At 30.9% G+C, this 19,418-nt stretch overlaps 4 protein-coding genes across 5 annotated transcripts; 2 read left to right on the top strand and 2 right to left on the bottom strand.

Annotated features, from left to right (window-relative positions):
• Positions 1-750: 750 nt before the first annotated feature.
• Positions 751-3,714, top strand: LOC657888 (uncharacterized). The gene is made up of 6 exons (XM_008192149.2): positions 751-792; positions 933-1,101; positions 1,152-1,217; positions 1,267-1,628; positions 3,168-3,285; positions 3,331-3,714. Exons 1-6 carry the CDS (start codon positions 766-768, stop codon positions 3,465-3,467), a joined length of 879 nt encoding a protein of 292 aa, XP_008190371.1. The 5' UTR covers positions 751-765; the 3' UTR covers positions 3,468-3,714.
• Positions 3,715-6,694: 2,980 nt separating this feature from the next.
• LOC657969 (farnesol dehydrogenase) lies at positions 6,695-9,967 on the bottom strand. Its single transcript, XM_964388.5, has 3 exons — positions 9,804-9,967; positions 9,291-9,749; positions 6,695-7,021 (listed from the first exon to the last, which is right to left on the bottom strand). Exons 1-3 carry the CDS (start codon positions 9,909-9,911, stop codon positions 6,836-6,838), a joined length of 753 nt encoding a protein of 250 aa, XP_969481.3. The 5' UTR covers positions 9,912-9,967; the 3' UTR covers positions 6,695-6,835.
• A 2,977-nt stretch (positions 9,968-12,944) lies between these two features.
• On the top strand, positions 12,945-14,894 carry LOC135266900 (cytochrome P450 6a2-like). Of its 2 annotated transcripts, none has more exons than XM_064358342.1 (3): positions 12,945-13,106; positions 13,156-14,254; positions 14,306-14,355. In XM_064358342.1, the coding sequence occupies exons 2-3, from the start codon at positions 13,156-13,158 to the stop codon at positions 14,338-14,340; spliced, it is 1,134 nt and encodes a 377-aa protein (XP_064214412.1). In that variant the 5' UTR covers positions 12,945-13,106; the 3' UTR covers positions 14,341-14,355. The 2 variants fall into 2 exon arrangements, with proteins under 2 accessions (XP_064214412.1, XP_064214413.1); XM_064358343.1 differs by lacking the exon at positions 14,306-14,355 and adding an exon at positions 14,401-14,894 and having other exon boundaries at positions 12,947-13,106.
• A 712-nt stretch (positions 14,895-15,606) lies between these two features.
• LOC658130 (cytochrome P450 6BK13) lies at positions 15,607-18,498 on the bottom strand. Its single transcript, XM_964540.5, has 4 exons — positions 18,341-18,498; positions 17,213-18,287; positions 15,953-16,204; positions 15,607-15,896 (listed from the first exon to the last, which is right to left on the bottom strand). The coding sequence occupies exons 2-4, from the start codon at positions 18,285-18,287 to the stop codon at positions 15,733-15,735; spliced, it is 1,491 nt and encodes a 496-aa protein (XP_969633.1). The 5' UTR covers positions 18,341-18,498; the 3' UTR covers positions 15,607-15,732.
• Between the last annotated feature and the right edge of the window lie 920 nt (positions 18,499-19,418).

The raw sequence follows: 19,418 nt of genomic DNA, 5'->3' as shown, positions 1-19,418 counted from the left end.
TATAAAGTGATAGATTTATGACAAACAAGTTTTACTTCTTAGCTTATTACGTCGTTTAAAACGAAAATATAATTATTTTTTTTAATGTACTGTTTGGTCCAAAAGTTTTGACGGACAATTGTTCTAGTTTTTCATTTCAGTTTTAATCATAGAGTGCCGTGAGAAGTTTAAGTCTATGACACACATCATTACTTAATACAAAAATAATTAGGATTTTTATGGTATCACTGTACATTTTTTTTTTTCGAATTTTGACTACGAATTTTCACGGACAAGTAAAAAATGTTTATTTTGACTTTTACCATATAAAAAGTGGCAAATTTATGACAAATAAGCTTCACTTATTTGCTTATTACTTTGTTTAAAACGAAAATATCATTTTTTGAATGTACTGTTCGGTCCAAAAGTTTTGACGGACAAATTTTTCAATTCGGTTTTAATCATAGTGTGCTGTGAAAAGTTTAAGACTATGACACACAAACCGACTACGACATTATAACTTGATACAAAAATAATTAGGAATTTTTTATGGTCTCTCTGTATATATTTTCATAATTTTGACTACGAAAAAATCATGAAAAATGTTGACTTTCAAATAGTTGGCGCTTGATTTGTGTATTTTCGCACGATTTCTAAGCACCTTAATTGTTCTAATTGTGTACAGAAGAGTGCATGTAATGACATCACGCAAGGAAGCGTGTGAACGTGGCTTTAGTTTGTCATTAATTGAATTACTTCTTCCAGATTTAAATTAGATTAGTTTAAATGGCGTTCTTTTCGGCTTTTCGCAAAGTAAGTGAAAACTGTGTAACCCGTCTAAAGTTGCTTTTTTTCACACTAATATTATAAAAACGCCCGACTTTCTAAATAAAAATTCTGTAAAGGTCTCGGTCTGGGTCAAGTTTTGAAAGCATCTCCTGTGATTGTTTCAGCTGTTGACAACTCTGGTTGCCTTGGGCAACGCCAGACCCGAAGCCGGCTACAGCTACAGCCCCCCATCTAGCTCCTACGGAGCTCCATCTGGAGGCGGCGGCGGCGGCGGCGGCTTCGGAGCCACCGGAATCGGCGGCGGCTTCGGAGGCGGCCACGGAGGCGGCGGCGGTAACCCCCCCCTTAAACCCCCCACAGCACAAACTAATTTTCTTTAATAGGTGGCGGCTTCGGAGGCGGTTTCGGCGGCGGTGCCGGAGGCGGCTTCGGAGGCGGTTTCGGAGGCGGTACGTTTAACGCCACTCGCCCCGGTTTTTTTTTGATTGATGGTTATAGGAATTGGCGGCGGCGGCGGTGGCGGATTCGGCGGTGGATTCGGCGGCGGCTTCGGGGGCGGTACCACCGTCCAGAAGCACATCTACGTCCACGTGCCACCACCAGAGCCCGAAGAGTTCCGTCCCCAGAGGCCCATCCAGGTCGGGCAAGCCCAGAAACACTACAAAATCATCTTCATTAAGGCACCAAGTGCACCAGCTCCCACTGCTCCCGTTATTCCTGTCCAGCCTCAGAACGAGGAGAAGACTTTGGTCTACGTTTTGGTCAAGAAACCGGAAGAAGCGCCCGAAATCAACATCCCCACTCCTGCCCCCACACAGCCCAGCAAACCGGAAGTCTACTTCATCAGATACAAGACTCAAGTAAGTCGGAAAAAAGGATTTTTTACAGGAAAATAATAAAATTTTTGGATTTTTTGCCAATTTTTGCCCAAATTACAATTTTTTTTGTCTTACATTGTAATTTATAAGAGATCAGTTTCCCTAAAGTCCGAAAATAATCATTCTTTAGTGCTTTTGACAATTTTATTTTTCCAAAATTATTTGTTTGTTTATTTATTTATTTTTTAATTTTTTTATATTTATTTAACGTCATACTTTTTTTTGAAAGTCAATGATACATTATATATTACGTTTTGGTTATTACGGCATATTTGTAAAGCCAATTGAACAAAAAAATGGATAAATGAAAAACAAAATAGTACGGTAAATATTTATTTGAAGTAAAAATACAGGAATACAAAACAAAAATTGATAAACATATTGCGTTGGTTAAGATATTTTATCAATTTACGAAGACACAGTTTAAAAGTATAAGTCGTATAAAGTACTATAAATTAATTAAAGATACAAACTTACTTTCACTATCTTCAGGGTTGAACTGTTTTTGTTACATTTTGTGATAGTATATTATTGTTCCAGTTTTATAAGACGTTCTGTTGTGGCACGAATAGTTTTGGAGCACGACGAAGGAGTGCTCTAAAATGAGTGCCACAGTTAAGTCTTATATAACTTAATGACGCTTCTATAAACCGACTCTTAGTGTTTGTTAATTGAGAAAACAAGGAAAAATTTGCAAACTTTGAAAAATACAATTTTTATTTACTTGTCATTTTTACACTTTTTTATACATTCTTATACTTTTATAATTTTTTTTATTGTGTATAACTTAGGCTTTTTCTACCATTAACTTATCACGAATTTTCTATAAAATGAATTAAAACTATTAAAAACTTATTATAAAACTCATTAAATAAGTTATTAAAAATTTGAGATGGAAAAAATATGACGAAAACTAAAAATATGACTTTTTTCAAAGACATGTTTATGGATTGTGTATAACTTAGGTTTTTCTACATTAACTCATAGTGAGTTAAAACTATTAAAAACTTGTTATAGCTTATTAACTAAACAACTAAGAACTTGAAAAGTAAAAAAAATTGACGAAAACTGAAAATCTGATCACTTGATTTAAAAAAAAATAACCCGTCTATTTACTAACATTTTTTTAATTAAAGTAAAAATATTTCTGACGAAGAAAAAAAAATTTTTGAATTTTCCATGTGATTTATTTCGTACTTGTTTTGTGATTTTTTACACTTTTGCTCTGATGTCCAGATAACTTCAAAAATCTACTAACTGTACAGTAAAATTTGGCTTTCGTATTTTGTGAAGCACATAAAATTATCACTTCTGAAGGAGTTTTTAACGGGGTCGAGTGAAAGAATAGTGATGTCATGATCGGAATACAATTAGGTTTAGTGCACTTTCTTATTGGAGATCTTCTTCGGGAGGTAATTTCTCTAATCATCTGTTAACTGGTGAAAGTACAATGCACATGCGGCGACTTTCTTGTGAGATACTGCTGCGAAAGTGAACCTCTAACCTTTCGATTTTTCGCAGAAGGCGGCCGGAGGCGGCGGCGGCTTCGGAGGCGGCTTCGGCGGCGGCATCGGTGGCGGCATCGGCGGCGGCATCGGCGGCGGAATCGGCGGAGGAATCGGCGGAGGAATCGGCGGAGGTACAAATCATTTCCCACATTTCAGAGTTTTATGAGTGTGTCTAGGTCTCGGAGACGGCGGCCACGGCGGCGGCATCGGCGGCGGCATTGGCGGCGGCCATGGGGGCGGCATTGGCGGCGGCGCCGGCGGCGGTGTCTCCTCTAGCTACGGCCCTCCTGGCAAAACTGGCGGTCCATACTAAGATACTCAGTTACCTCGGCGCCCCCTTTTGGGGTTCAATGATTGTGATGCGGAAGTGCCGGTGAAGTTTTTCAAATTCTCCGTTTTAAGACTTAGTTCGCCGTATTTTTCTGATTTTTCATCACTGGGGGAGTTTGAACGGTTCATTCGATACTTCCGTATTTCGTGTAAATATCGTGCAATGTGTTATTTTATATTTTTGTATTGTAATTATTTGAATACGGTGACAAATAAATGTATTTTTTTAACTTGTTGGCTTTTATTTCGTTCTTCGCTTCCTGGAAAGTTACGTTAGAGAGAAGACGTGTCAAATGTCAAGAGAAAACGACACGAAAAAAATTGCTTGAAAGTTTGATTCTGGTAATAAATGAAAATGTTAGAGATAATGGGCTTGATTGTTACATAAGGATGAATATGTGAATGCCGAATAAGAAAAGAACAGTTTGCGGTTTCACCGGAAATCGTATTTAATTTCGTCGTTTCTCGACGGCCCACAGGAAATTATGTATAATCCTGTCGTTCGGCCATTATGCAAAATTATTATTTAAGTGCACAGCAACGAAATTAACAAGATTTTGCGATTTATTGTTCTTGTAATTATTATTAGAAAGGGAAAGTTCATTACATGATAATTTATATGGTGATTAAAGTGGCATCAAATTGGATGTTTTTCAGCAATAAGTCGTCCCATAGTTACAGTAAAGTATCTAATAGTTTATTTAGTTGCTTTTTGTTATTTACTGGCGTTTGAATGAAAGTTTGATAAGTAATAAATTGTAGATGGGAATACATTGTGTTCAAAAATGGTTGTCATCAAGTCACCTATGAAATTTGAACGTTATGTGCTGCTTAATTTAATTGTGATTGCTGTCAAAGTGACAGATTCGTCAAAATATTGCAAAAATGTTTTGAATTTAAAAACGAAAAAATATAATAAAACACAAATCAAGACAAACCCTACACTTGAAACAACTTTGCCGAAAAATACAAAAAGTGAGTAATAATAATAATAATAATAATAATAATAATAATAATAATAATAATAATAATAATAATAATAATAATAATAATAATAATAATAATAATAATAATAATAATAATAATAATAATAATAATAATAATAATAATAATAATAATAATAATAATAATAATAATAATAATAATAATAATAATAATAATAATAATAATAATAATAATAATAATAATAATAATAATAATAATAATAATAATAATAATAATAAAAAGCTAACTCAGAGTTTTGACAAAAAAAACTTGAACAAGCATTGTATATTTACAAAGACGTTCAGAAATGTGGAATCTATTTTTAGGAATTTTTTTTAATTATTTCATTACCTAATAAAAATTGTATGTAATTTTTCGATAATTTTTTTTATTTTCATATATTTTTTCTCATACTTTAATCGAATTTGACAAAATAAAAAAGCATAAATAATTAGAGAAAGAAGAAAGGTAAACAATGACAAAAAAGATAAATAAAAAAAAATTGTATTAACTGTATTACAGGTTACAAAAACAAAAATACATAGTTTATTTTGTTTTAAAAAATATTTCTTTTTGAGGTGGGAAAGGTGAAAGATCACTTAAGGTGTGGAAAAAAATAAAAAATAAAAAAAACCTTTGAAAAGCGTTTTTGAAATTATAATTTTTATCATAACTTTAAAACCAAAAGCCCTAGAATATTACGGTTTGTTTCAGCAAAACTTGCGATTTATTTTTTATTTTTTTTAAATTTTTGATTAAAATTAAAGTGGTCAGGTCTTGGCAGATTTAATACTTTACTAAAAAATTCATAACTTAACAACTAAAAATCTCAGGTTTTTATAAGAAAATTTGTTTTTATTTTATTTTTGTCTAAAATCTCACACACTAGTCCCAGTTCTTCAAAATACAAAGCATTTTAATCATTTTAATTTTTTAATCGTCTCATTGCCAAAATGTTAATTTATCGAATCTTATATTCTCTTTTTTTACACTTCATGTTTTTCCCATATTTTACTCAAATTTGACAAAACAAAAAATAACAACATAAATAATAATTGGAAGAAGAAAAAAATATAAACTATGACAAAAACACAAACCAAAAGTCTGTTCCACCAAATTCTAATTTATTTAACGTATTATTATACTAATTTTTACAACATTTGAGTTTTTCAATTTTTGCTTAAAATTAAAGTGGTCAAGTTCCAGTGGCATATTATTTGAATTTATAACTTAAAAGTTAGAGCAAAATTGTTCTTCAGACGAATTCTACGGATTATTTAACCTATTACACATTTTTTTCAATATACTACAGTAAAACCTCTTTTAATGGACACCTCCAAATAACGGACAATTAAAAATTAATTAAAAAACAAACCTATATTAAAATTTCTCTCTCAATAATGGACACTTCTCTACAACGGACAGTTCTTTATCGGTGTCCGTTATTGAGAGGTTTTACTGTATTTTTTATTGTATTTTTGTGGCTAAAAGTTTCACCTCCAAGTCACAGTTTTACAATGATTTTAAACTTTTTATCGTAAAGCATTAATTTTAATCTATGCAACTAGTTTTACAGCAGTATGGTAAAAGTGTATAACTTTTGAGAGATCTTTTACTATCTTACAGTTATAAATTATAATATAAATTCTATTTAACAAATATTATACTATTTAGTTGTTTTTTCCGAATCTATTGAAAAAAAATATTTTAAAAATTCCACGTTAGCGTGGAATTACAATTATTATATTATTTGGTGGTTTAATTTCGTGTATTTTCTGTTTTTTTCTGTTGTAATCTATTGCTTACAGTGTAATTTTAACGCTTGTCACAAGTAATAAAAGATAAATAAAGCGTCTGCTCAAAGTCTGGTAAACAAAGTCGTAACAATGATTCCCACAAAGCAAATGATGAAAATATGAGTCAGTGGTTAGAAAATTAGGTTAAAATTTTAAAAAACCGGCAATTTTTTGCCACTATTGTTCATTTTTTTCTATTACTACAAGCGTTTTTATTTTTCTTTTATACAAAAACAAGAAAAAATAAACATAGCCATTTTTATCAACAATAAAAAATCAAAAAATCACCAGTTTACTTGATTTTTACGACCAAGTTTAATGATTCTGTCTATTGAGGACTACTGATCTTTTGCGTTTTTTTGGGATTCTGTATAATGGGATTATTATCTCAATCAAAAAATCAAAAAAAAAAAATGAAAATAAATAAAAATGCAATTATTTGTTTTGTTTATTTATTTTATTACCTCCAACACACAACCTCATGTAAATTATATAAAAGCTAGTCTACGTAGTAAGTGTTATTACATTTGGAAAAGACACAGAATATGTTATGTGAAAACTCTGGAAAAAATTACAAAGGTTGAATGGTCAGTTCATGGACTTGGACATGCTCTGGAGTGGACAGTGCGTAGCAAATCCCATCAGCAATATCCTCCGGTTGCAAAATCGGCAATTTTGCGAGGAAGGCTTTGGTGTCCGGAGGCGCATTTTTGTTTTTGGTGGTCATCTCAGTGGCGACCAAACCTGGGCTTACACTCTGTGGAAAAAAATTGCCACTAGATACAATCCTATTATTAGAGCGGAAGGTCGCGGCAATTACACAAACATTCGTGTTTACGTTCAATCAGTGCACTTATTTGCATCTACGCAAATAAATTAAAACTACTGAAAAACCAAATACGCAAAATAGCAACTATCCACATATTAGTGAATTTTTCGGATATTTCTTTCGTTAATTTTCCTCAAAGCTCATTTATTGCAACTGCGCATCTGGAAATTACGCAATCAAAACAATTTTATTAAACACATGCCTTTCATGGAAAATGCAATGCATTGTTGCAATTATGTAATCATTTGTTAATGTTAATTATGTTGCCATAAGCTCTCTTGTGCGTGTGGCGATTTAAAAGCAATGATGGTACAAAATATCTAGTAAAAATCGAGAAAAAAATGTAATAAATTCTTCGCTGTTTCTACAAAATAAATAAAAATAATGATTGCATTTTTGAATGTAGTTTTAATTCTGATGGTCGATTTTGTTTAGTTTTTAAAATAATTAGATTTTCTTGACGAAAATACGCTGTTTAAAAAATTATTACACCAAAAAAAGTAAGATAATTAGCTTAGAAATTTAATTTAAAAAAACACTAATTTAAAAGCAATATTTTTGAATATAAAGTCATTTTAAGAGTAAAATGTTTACCAAAAAATTGACAAAGTAATGTTTTAATAACTAACTCGAAAAATAATTACAATTTTGAAAAAAAAAAAATTTTAAATGACTTGAGAATGTACTTATTTTTTTCTTGATAAAGGTTTGTTTTTGTTAAACATTTGAAAAATAAATTTTGTTTGAAATAGCGTTGAAGTTTTCTTGAAAAAAATTTTGAGTATAATTTTAGACATGTTCCTAAAATATTCTGAAAATCTTAGTAATAACATGTGCTCCGAACGTAACTTTAATAATTTAATTAAAAAAAACACTGGTTTAAAAGCAATATTATTGAGTTAGAAGTCATTTTGTAGAAAAAAAATTTACCAAAAAAATTATCAAAGTAATGTTTTAACAACTAACTGAAAAAATAATTAGAATTTCGAAAGAAAGTTCTTATTTTTTTTAAATTACTTGAGAATGTACTAAGTTTTTTCTTCATAAGGGTATGTTTTTGTTAAACATTTGATAAATAAATTTTGTTTGAAAAATTTGATATAATTTTAGACATATTACTAAAATATTCCGAAAATCTTAGTAATAATTTGTGCTCAGAACGTAACTTCAATAATTTAATTAAAAAAAGCACTGGTTTAAAAGCAATATTACTGAATTAGAAGTCACTTTTGTAGAAAAATTTTTACCAAAGAAGTAATGTTTTAATAACTAACTTGAAAAATAATTAGAATTTCAAAAAAAAATTCTTCAATTTTTTTTAAATCACTTGAGAATGTACTAAGTTTTTTTTATAAAGATTTGTTTTTGCTAAACATTTGATAAATAAATTTTGTATGAAATAGCGGTGAAATTTTCTTGAAAAAAGTTTTGAGTATAACTTTAAACATATTGCTAAAATATTCCGAAAATCTTAGTAATGAGCTTACAAGGCAACTATAATTTAATTAAAAAAAAATTGGTTCAAAAGCAATATTATTAAATTAAAAGTCATTTTTACCAAAAAAACTGCCAAAATAATGTGGCATTAAAAACATGTTCTAATAACAAACTCGAAAAATAAATAAAGTTTCGAAAAAAATTATTCTTGATTTTTTTTTAATTATTTGAGGGATGTATTACTTAATTTTTTTTATACAGATTTGTTTTTGCTAAACATTCCATAAAAAAATTGTTTTGAACCGCTGATCTTTTCTTGAAAAAAATTTTGAGTATATTTTTTAGTATATTTATTTTCGTCATTTTTCTGCTAAAAACTTCCAACTCTTATCATAATTAACAACCGTAGAACCATTTAAAAATGCTAAATATACAGTGTTTTATTTAAAAAATATATATTTTTGCATCGTAAATTTTTTTAAATAAAATAATTTTTCGAAAAATCTCAAAATATCGACGGACGTCAACAATTTTGGTTTTAACATAATGTACTTTCGGTTCACTTTCATAAAAACCGTTGTGGTGCAAACAGCCTACTTTTGACTCTGACTTGTATATGAGTTGTCATGGTAACGGCTTAGTCATTTGCACCACAATGGTTTTTACAAAGTGAACCAAAAGTACATATTATTAATTTAAAAAAAAACAAATAAATAATTAAAAATTAAATTATAAATAACTATTTATAAAAAAAACTCACCGTAATCTTAATCTTGCACCCCAGAGCGTTCAGCTCCTGCCTCAGCGTCTCAGTGAGCGCCGTGACGGCGTATTTGGACGCTGGGTAAATATTCCAAGTGTGAGTGGTCACCTGGTGCCCAAAAATACTGTTAATGTGGATAATATGCCCATTGACTTTATTGGCCCTCATCAGCCTCACAGCCTCCCTTGTGGCAACACACAGGGAAATAATATTCAAATCCAGGGTTTTCCGCCACTCTTCTGTCTTCCCATCGGTTAACCCACCCATGGTAGCGTACCCAGCATTGTTCACCAGGACATGGATGGGCCCCAGATTGCTCTCAATCCACTTGAAGGCCCTTATCACGTCCTCCTCCTTGCTCATATCGGCCTTAACAGCGTGAAGTTTCCCCTTTTTCCCGGCGTATTTTTTGGCACATTCTTCGATGATTTCCGACCGTCTGGCGACTCCGGCGACCTAAAGAAAATTATTTTTTTCAGGAAAAAAATTAATAAAGATAGTTGGGGTTACAATAAGGCCGTTTTCCACGAGCTTTTCCACAATGGCGGCACCAATCCCGGAGCTGGCTCCGGTCACGACGGCCACTTTTCCGGCGAAACGACTCATTGAAAGTACCATGTTTGCAGACTCGATGCAACTGCACTTGTGCACAGTTTGTGCGTTTATAAATATCAAAGCTAACCTTGTGGCTTTATGGCTTGCATTTATCTGCCAATTAGTCATTTCCTTAATTATTTACGATTTAGACGGAGTTATCAAGGCGCTCATGACTTGCGATACGGTGTCAAAAGTTCGCGCTTGTTTTTTCAGGACCTACTGGGGAACCAAATTTAGGTGAAAAATCGTGTTTTAATCGAAAAAAATGAGATGAATGCAACAAAGTGGTCGCTTTCCAAGGCTGTAACAATTAGTTTTACTGCGTTATTTTTATCTTGTTGTGTAGCTGTCGCTGTTGCTAATTTACGGATGTTGATTAGCATTTTCTAAATTGAAAACTACTGTTGAATTATGAAAGAAAAGTCGCCAGTCATTGGTGACACATTTTAGTTAATTGGTTTTGTGTCACTAGACATTTCTCTAAATATTTTCTGTGTTATTGAGTCAGCTTTGTTTACAATTGTTTGTTTTTATGGATTCTAGAAATAATGAAAATCAAAAGTATCTAACGTAGAATTGATACATTCCGACATGGAAGGTCGTCATCTTGACTCACCTACAAGTGATGTTGTACTTGTACTGAATATTTTATTACTCTAACACCTACTTTACTTCTAATAAACCTCTAAACGTAAAAATGGGTGTAATAAAATACTTCCTTTCAAATCAATCAAGTGGAATATTTTTACGAAAGGAGCGTAATCTGTTCATGAAACTGCCTTTTTATTTGATATTATAGTGAAACCTTCCTATTATAGTGAAATTCCCTATTGGTGTTCGTAGTTGAGAGGTTTTACTGTATTTAATTAGGTATTGACTAAGAGTATACACTATTTTTTCTAAATCCAAGCGGTCATAATAAAAAAAATAATAAACAAATTGGAATTAAAATAACACTAAAAAAAATGAAACATAAAACTATGAAAAATTTATTTTTATTTGTAGATTTCGGACTTTTTTCCGACAATCAGAATTAGAATTTTATTACACGGGTTGGAACCCGTTTTTGGACTTTTTTTCGTAAACTTTAGCTAGTGATTTAAATTAGTTCCAATAATAATAATAATAATAATAATAATAATAATAATAATAATAATAATAATAATAATAATAATAATAATAATAATAATAATAATAATAATAATAATAATAATAATAATAATAATAATAATAATAATAATAATAATAATAATAATAATAATAATAATAATAATAATAATAATAATAATAATAATAATAATAATAATAATAATAATAATAATAATAATAATAATAATAATAATAATAATAATAATAATAATAATAATAATAATAATAATAATAATAATAATAATAATAATAATAATAATAATAATAATAATAATAATAATAATAATAATAATAATAATAATAATAATAATAATAATAATAATACTAATAATAAAAAAAATAAGAATTATAAAGAATAAAAAATTAAAAACAAAATTACAAACAATGTAAAAAAAAATATACTTAGAAGTTACTTAAGAACTAAAAAGAAAAACTATTACTAATTTTTTAAAAAAACAAGAAATAGAAAAAATAAAAAATAAAAAATATATAGAAAAAAAATCTTTAGCACGACTTATTATCAACAAGTCAGCAATTCAGTTGATGAGCAAAGTTTTTTTGTAGGAACGCAACAAAACCTATATTAAAATTTCTATCTCCTATCTGCGGACACCTACAGTGAAACACTTTGTACAGTAAAACCTCCTTTAACGGACAACTCTTCAGAACGAACATTTTTGTAAAAACGCAACAAAACCTATTAGCTGTTTCAAAACTATAAAAACGTCAGCGTCGCATTAAAACAAATCATTTTTTTAAATAAGATTGATAAAAATATAAAACAGTTCTTAATGATTAGATCTCTCAGTCAAAATATATATTACATTAGCTATTATATTCTCAAAGTGCATGAATATTTTATATTTATATTTATATTTATATTTATATTTATATTTATATTTATATTTATATTTATATTTATATTTATATTTATATTTATATTTATATTTATATTTATATTTATATTTATATTTATATTTATATTTATATTTATATTTATATTTATATTTATATATATATTTATATTTATATTTATATTTATATTTATATTTATATTTATATTTATATTTATATTTATATTTATATTTGTATTTATATATTTATGTTTTTATTGTTTTGAAACAGCTAATATATTAGAATTTCCACCTCCTATAAGCGGACACCTTTCCACAACGGACATTAAAGGTTTTCCATCGGTACCTGTTGTTGAAAGGTTTTACTGTATTACGTACTATTGTTTTTTCTTGGTTTGTTATATACTTATAATATTTGTAAAAATTGATCAAACTAGGCTCGCTTTTTAAATACTTTTTACTATTTATTAATAATTTGTAAGCAAATCAACAAACGTTATTTTTTTATTAAATTTTGAATATGAAAGTTAATATTTCTCTGATAGTGTTAATTACTACAAAAGGGTAAACCACAGAAAAAATCTTAGAAAAATCGCAAAAAATTAAGGCAAATAAAAAGATTAGAGAAAATTATGATTAAATTTATGTTCTGTTAAATTTTTTAATGCAAATAAAAATCCATTCAAGAATATTTAAGTTTAAGTTAAATCATCAGTCAGTGAACATATAATTCATAAAAATTTATTTCAATAATTGATTTTTTACTCAAATTTTTTTATTATTTTTTTAAAGTACTTAAATTAAATTAAGTAAATAAATTATCATTTTTCGTAGTAAACACCTGCCATGTTTGTCAGATTAAGTTCTAGACACTGCAACGCTGATAAAAAATAGTAAGTCATCTCTTACGCACCCATATCTCCTAGACTTTGTATCCTCAGACCACAATTTCGCCCGCAAAAAAAAAAGAAAAAGGAAAAAGAAAAAGTCAAAAAAAAATTTCAAAAACCACAAAATAACAAGATAAAATAACGCAATCATAGTTGACTACACATTTCAATGAAAAAAATTCAAGTTCTAAAAATAGATTTTTAATTCATAAATTTTCACCCACACACATTATCAGATTTGTGATAACAAATCTTACAATGAGACGGCGAAATTAAGTAATAAATAGGCACGTTCCCCAAGTCTTGACAATCAAGTCACCAAGGTAAGCACAGCCAACTCAGAATTTTTTAAAATCATTCACAAAATTTCAGATGTTTTTCACCCAATCTCTCCTAACCGACGTAACAACTCTTGTTGTAACCCTAACTGTCATCCTAGTAACTTACTACAAATGGAGTTACACCTACTGGAGGCGTCGGGGAGTCCCCTCCCTGACCCCCAAGATCCCGTGGGGTAACTTAAGCAACCCTTTAAACCGCAAGGACACAATCGGAGTCGACGTGAAAAAAATGTACGATTCAATGAGGCGCCAGAACTGGAAACACGGGGGTGTTTTTTTCATGGCGTCGCCTGTTTACCTCGTCACTGATCTCGAATATGTTAAGGACATTTTGACCAAAAATTTCCAAAATTTCGTCGACCGTGGGTTGTATTACAACGAGAAAGACGATCCGATTAGTGCCCATTTGTTCGCCATTGGAGGCCCAAAATGGCGCAATTTGCGAACGAAACTAACTCCCACTTTTACCTCCGGGAAGATGAAAGCAATGTTCCAGACGTTGCTCGACTGCGAAAGCAATCTCCAGGAAAAAGTTGCAGCAGAATTGGGAAAAAATCAAGCGATTGACATTAAAGACGTGTTCGGGTGTTTCACCACTGATGTCATCGGCTCTTGTGCTTTTGGACTCGACTGTAACACTTTTAAAGAAGCCGATTCGCCGTTTCGAAAATACGGAAAAAAAGTCTTTACAAACACTCCCATAAGACAGCTCAAGTCCTCGTTTTCTAACAGTTTTCCGAAACTTGCCCAACAATTTGGAATTTCTGTGATGCCCAAAGATGTATCAGACTTTTTCACCAAAGTGGTCAAGGACACGGTCGAGTACCGACAAAAAAATAATTACACAAGGAAAGACTTTATGCAACTTTTGATCGATTTAAAGGGTGAAGGAAAACAGGATGGGAAAAGCTTGACCATGGATGAAATTACGGCACAAAGTTTTCTCTTTTTTGCGGCCGGTTTTGAAACTTCTTCCACTACTGTAACGTTCGCACTTTACGAACTCGCCAAACACCAAGACATCCAACAAAAAGTTAGAGAGGAAATTGAGACAGTTTTGGCAAAATTTGATGGGAAAGTGACGTATGAAGCGATCCAAGAAATGCATTACATGAACCAGGTCCTGAACGGTACGAATTATTTTATTAATTGCTTTTTGATTTTAATTCACTTGCGTACAGTCACGATCATTAAGAATGACACCACTGGTTTATAGGGTCATTCTTTATGATCGTGACTGTACATGGTTTTTTACTACTAGATAAAACCTTTCCAGGTTTTCCAAAAATGTAGAAAAAATCGCGACACATTACAATTATTACAATAAAAATTTAAGTCGATGTTAGTGAAAATAGTGCTATTTTAGACAGTTTTTGAACTAGAAACGGAAATTTGTGGCAGAAAATGTGAAATAATTACCAATTTTGATCAAATAACACTATTTTAGAGCGATTTAGTAAATTTTTTCAACCCTAAACGCAATTATTTCAAACATGGGCCTGAATTTATGTTTTATTTTGGGTTTTTGGGCGCTTAAGCACGTTTTTCAGTGATTATTTTACGAAATTTCGTTAAAATAACTTAAACTACTTTGTAAATGGTCTTATTTTTGCGTTTTTTAAACTACTAATAACATTTTTAAATTAAACTGTGGCGGGAAGTAACCATAATGTGGTTGAAAACAACATAATTTTTCCTTTTTTCGAACATTTTACCACGTTTTTTTAACCAAAGATGCAATTCTATTGTTGTCAAAAATAAATAAATTACAGTTTTGTTAAAACTTATCGTTTTATTTTTTCACACACCCACAACATCAAAAAAAATGAAGAAAAAAGTAGATAATATATGAACGGTTAATACAAATATAAAATTTAAAAAAATTAAAATTATGGCTTTAAGAAAAAAATCAGAGAACAATTTACAAAAATTTTAATCTTATTGCCAACAATGAAACTGAAATGATAATTTTTTATAATAGAATTAAAAAAAAATTTTTTTAATTTTTTTTGTTTTATTTACATAAATTCGTGTCTGGAGATAATATAATAATATTTTGTTTCTTCTTTCTTTATTTTATTCATTGTTGCAACCTTACGTTACCTGCTATTGCTGTGAAAAGTATAATATCTGTTCCATATTTTTTTATATATAAAAATTAAACGGTCAACACGAAGTTATTTAAAAATTGCGTTTATTTTATATTTATAAATTTACGTGTAGTAAGCTAGACAACTAAAAATACAGAAATGCCAGCTGTTCTTCTACTTTCTGGTCTGCTACAGTGTGAAATGTTTTTATAAAAATGTAATTTTTATGTTGAAGTACGAGTAAATAATTAAATATTAATATATTTAATTTAATTTAATTTAATTTAATATTTTATTTAATATATATACACTCCTCGGAAGTGTATTCAGTATTTTAAATAAAGAAATTAAGAGTTATTACAAATAATACTACGTAACTTTATTTTAAAAAATTGACGATTTAAGGCCATTTATTTAATTAATTCAATAAACATCCAAGTTTCATAAAGAAGAACTAAAAATACACAAAAACAGTCACAGAAAATAAAAACTACAAATAGCATTTTTTTCTTTATTTTTTATAAGGATTCAGCGTCCAACCAAACTTCTCCCTCAGCTGCCAAAACGAACGATTTTACTTGAAATTTCATTGGTTGTTTGGTCCTTTCGTTCAATTTAAACCTGTATTTGCTAAGCAGTGACGCTAACCCAACTTTTGACTGCATCAAACCAAATCGTAAACCTGCAAAAACCAAAACCATTAGTAAAATTTCTCTCATAAAAACCCAAAACCCAAACCTATGCAAATCCTGGGACCTTCCCCGAACGGCAAATGGGCATAATGGTGCCGCTTGTTGACATTTTCCTCACTAAACCTCTCAGGATCAAATTTTTGGGGATCGGGATAATACTCGGGATCGTAGTGGATTCCAAGGATTGGGATTATGACTCTTGTGCCCGTTTCGATGATTATTTCCTGGTCTGGGATTTTGTACTCTTTGATGCATTGTCTCGTAATGAAGGGCACTGGAGGATATTTTCGGAGAGTTTCTGCAATTAATTATTAATAATACTAAATAATGTACAGAGTGTTCTGTCTAAATTAGAAAGTTCTTGTAAAGATATTTATCTGAAAGTTGGTACTCGGTCATAATCAGTTGAGTTCTCCGCAATGAAAATATCTTCAAGATGGTGGCACTTCCGGTTATACCGGAAGTCGCTATTAACTTTCTTATTTTAAATGGAAACTTATGTTTTTTACTGCGTTTTTGGATTAGCTGAGTTATTTTAAGAAAGTTTTTATCAGCTGTCCCTATACCTAAGTTTAACCGTTTTCGAGATATTTAAGATTTTTTGAAAATTTTTGGATTTGCACCTGTCACTTAAAAAATCAGTAACTCGCTTAGTTTTAGAAATTTCGAAATCATATTTGGAGAATTAAAAGATAAGGCCTGTATCTGTTCCCCGGTGTGTTCAAAATTGAAAAAAAAGTTAATAAACCCAAAAAAATTAAGGTTAAGTCTGGGCAATTTCAAGTACCCATAACTTAATTTTTTCAAATGGGATGTCCCAATTTTTCTTTTACTCGATGGAGGAGAATTTTGTTCTGCATCGGTCTGTATTAGTATTCCCTATACCTATCTGTAATAATTTTCAAGTTATGTTGGTTTTTTTGAAATTTTAAAAAAGCTATTTTTGTATAGTTTGCCATGAAAACATTTCTGATTAAACAAACGACAAACTCTGTTCAATTGTTGTCCGTTCTGTAAAAACAAAATAAATTCATTGAATGTTGGTTTAAAAAACTTTATTTCCATGGCCACCTATGTGAAAAAGCATTACTCAATTCCAACAAAAAATTATTATAACTTGAAAACTATCAAACGTAAGTATAGGGAATGTTAATACAGTTCGATGCAGAATTAAATTCTCTACGATTTAACGAAATAAAACTTGTGGCATTTCGTGAAAAAAATGAGTTATGGGTGCTTAAAAAATTTTTAAAAAATGGCAAAGTTATCGATTTTTGAACTCAAAAAAATGGAAAAAATAATTTACCATTCAACACTTGATTCATGTACTTCATGTCCTGGATGGCCTCATAAGTGATTTTCCCGCCATGTTTGCCCAAAACTGCCAAAACCTCCTCCCTCACTTTTTCCTGAACTTCAGAGTTTTTCGCAAGTTCGTACAGCGCGAACGTCATTGTGGTCGAAGAGGTTTCAAAACCAGCCAAAAAAAAGATGAAACTTTGCGCCGTAATTTCGTCCAAAGTCAAGGCATTTCCATCATTTTTCAAATCGATCAACAATTGCATAAAATCCTTACGACTGTAATTGTGTTTTTCGCGGTACTCGACCGTGTCTTTCACCACTTTGGAGTAAAAATCGGAAATGTCTTTTGAGACTTGTCGCATTTTGAAAAATCGCCCAACTTTGGGGAAGTTCATAAAAATCGCGATTTTGAGCCGTTCCAGTGGCGTGGCAACGAAGACTTTCTTCCCGTATTTGCGAAAGGGTGAATCTTCATCTTCAAAAGTGTTGCAGTCGAGCCCAAAGGCGCAAGAACCGATTATATCTGTGGTAAAACAGCCTAGAACGTCCTTGATATCGATAGGTTTGTTCTTCTGTGCTTGAATTTTCTTGTGGAGGTTGCTTTCGCAATCGATTAAAGTCTGGAACATCATCTTCATTTTCCCGGAGGTGAAAGTGGGGGTTAGTTTCGTGCGCAAATTGCGCCACTTTGTGCCCCCCAAAGCGAACAAATGGGCCCCAATGGGGTCAACGTCTTCGTTATAGTAAACCCCACGGTCGACAAAGTGTTGGAAATCTTTCGTTAGGATATTTTTGACGTATTCCAAGTCAACGACCATGTACGTGGGGTTTGCCAGAAAGAACAAACCGCCGTGTTTCCACTTTTTGGCCCGCATTTGCGCGTAGAAGTGCTGCACTTGGACGCCCATGTTTTCGGCAGGTCTTAGGGGATTGGCCAAGTTGCCGAAGGGGATTTTTGGGGGCAAGTAGGGGACGTTTTTCTGTTTCCAATACCCGAAACTCCATTTGTAAAACGCGATAATTACGGCAAAGAAGGCCACAAATATGCCGATAATGTTGGTCAAGAAACAGGAAAACATCTAGAATTTGGGTTAAATATTTGGCAAATGTTTGTGGAGTGACTGTGACTTACCGTTGGTGGAATGCAAAACACTACATCAAATGATAAAATTATTTACTGTTTCGTATCTTATCGCAATTTTGTATCGTTTGCTACGAGTTGGCGGAACCTTACGGTATAAGCACTGGTTATGTTTGAAGAGCAGTGAGAAGAGAACGGGAATCGCAAGGTCAACGTCATGGAAGATGACGTTATTATTAGAAATAGATGATTCAAATTTGGGAAATGACTGTGCAGTTTTTAGCAATTTGATAACAATGGAGGTAATTCAGTTCTCCAAACAGATAAAAATCTATTTACTAGGAACAGAATTTCAGTTACTGGAGATTGATATTTTTGGTACCCAAGTTTATTTTTTCGCAATTTGAAATTACTTTTAAACTGCGGAAAAATCTAAGTTTGATTTGAATTCGATAGGAGTTATTGTTTTGGTTTCAGTGCGATTAAAGTTGACTCACTTTTTTTAAAATGAAAAATACAGGAAGTTTGTCGGTCAATAACTCCGAAATTATGGGGCCAACAAAAAAACCAAAAACACTTTCAAAATCTACGTTTTCATGTCTATCAAACAGTTAAGACCAAAAAACGATCGTAGTTAGAGTTTTGGCTACAGATGAGGTTAAAGTTAACACCGTTTTGAAAAATTGAAAAATTAATTGCTGGAAGTTTATCGGCCAATAACTCCGAAATTATGGGGCCAACAATAAAACTAAAAACATTTTCAAAATCTACGTTTTCTTGTCTATCAAACAGTTAAAACTAGAAAACGATCGTAGTTACAGTTTTGGCTACAGATGAGGTTAAAGTTAACACAGTTTTGAAAAATTGAAAAATTAATTGCTGGATGTTTATCGGCTAATAACTCCGAAATTATGGGGCCAACAAAAAAACTAAATACATTTTCAAAATCTACGTTTTCTTGTCTATCAAACAGTTAAAACTAGAAAACGATCGTAGTTACAGTTTTGGCTACAGATGAGGTTAAAGTTAACACCGTTTTGAAAAATTGAAAAATTAATTGCTGGAAGTTTATCGGCCAATAACTCCGAAATTATGGGGCCAACAAAAAAACTAAATACATTTTCAAAAT

This window comes from Tribolium castaneum, chromosome 8 (assembly GCF_031307605.1).
Source record: "Tribolium castaneum strain GA2 chromosome 8, icTriCast1.1, whole genome shotgun sequence".
Lineage (NCBI taxonomy): Eukaryota > Metazoa > Arthropoda > Insecta > Coleoptera > Tenebrionidae > Tribolium > Tribolium castaneum.
Note: the sequence above shows the minus strand (reverse complement) of the source record. Positions and strands in the feature narration are given on the sequence as shown.

Bases quoted from the DNA above. Each gene is read 5' to 3' on its own strand.
- LOC657888 (XM_008192149.2), top strand. From the start codon at position 766: ATGGCGTTCTTTTCGGCTTTTCGCAAA. The intron at 793-932 runs GTAAGTGAAAAC...TGATTGTTTCAG, and splicing joins TCTTTTCGGCTTTTCGCAAA to CTGTTGACAACTCTGGTTGC. The intron at 1,629-3,167 runs GTAAGTCGGAAA...GATTTTTCGCAG, and splicing joins TCATCAGATACAAGACTCAA to AAGGCGGCCGGAGGCGGCGG.
- LOC657969 (XM_964388.5), bottom strand. From the start codon at position 9,911: ATGGTACTTTCAATGAGTCGTTTCGCCGGAAAAGTGGCCGTCGTGACC. The intron at 9,750-9,803 runs GTAACCCCAACT...AATTTTCTTTAG, and splicing joins TCGTGGAAAACGGCCTTATT to GTCGCCGGAGTCGCCAGACG. The intron at 7,022-9,290 runs GTGAGTTTTTTT...TTTTTTCCACAG, and splicing joins GGTGCAAGATTAAGATTACG to AGTGTAAGCCCAGGTTTGGT.
- LOC135266900 (XM_064358342.1), top strand. From the start codon at position 13,156: ATGTTTTTCACCCAATCTCTCCTAACCGACGTAACAACTCTTGTTGTA. The intron at 14,255-14,305 runs GTACGAATTATT...ACTTGCGTACAG, and splicing joins CATGAACCAGGTCCTGAACG to TCACGATCATTAAGAATGAC.
- LOC658130 (XM_964540.5), bottom strand. From the start codon at position 18,287: ATGTTTTCCTGTTTCTTGACCAACATTATCGGCATATTTGTGGCCTTC. The intron at 16,205-17,212 runs GTAAATTATTTT...AATTAATTGCAG, and splicing joins CATGAATCAAGTGTTGAATG to AAACTCTCCGAAAATATCCT. The intron at 15,897-15,952 runs GTTTGGGTTTTG...TGGTTTTTGCAG, and splicing joins AGGTCCCAGGATTTGCATAG to GTTTACGATTTGGTTTGATG.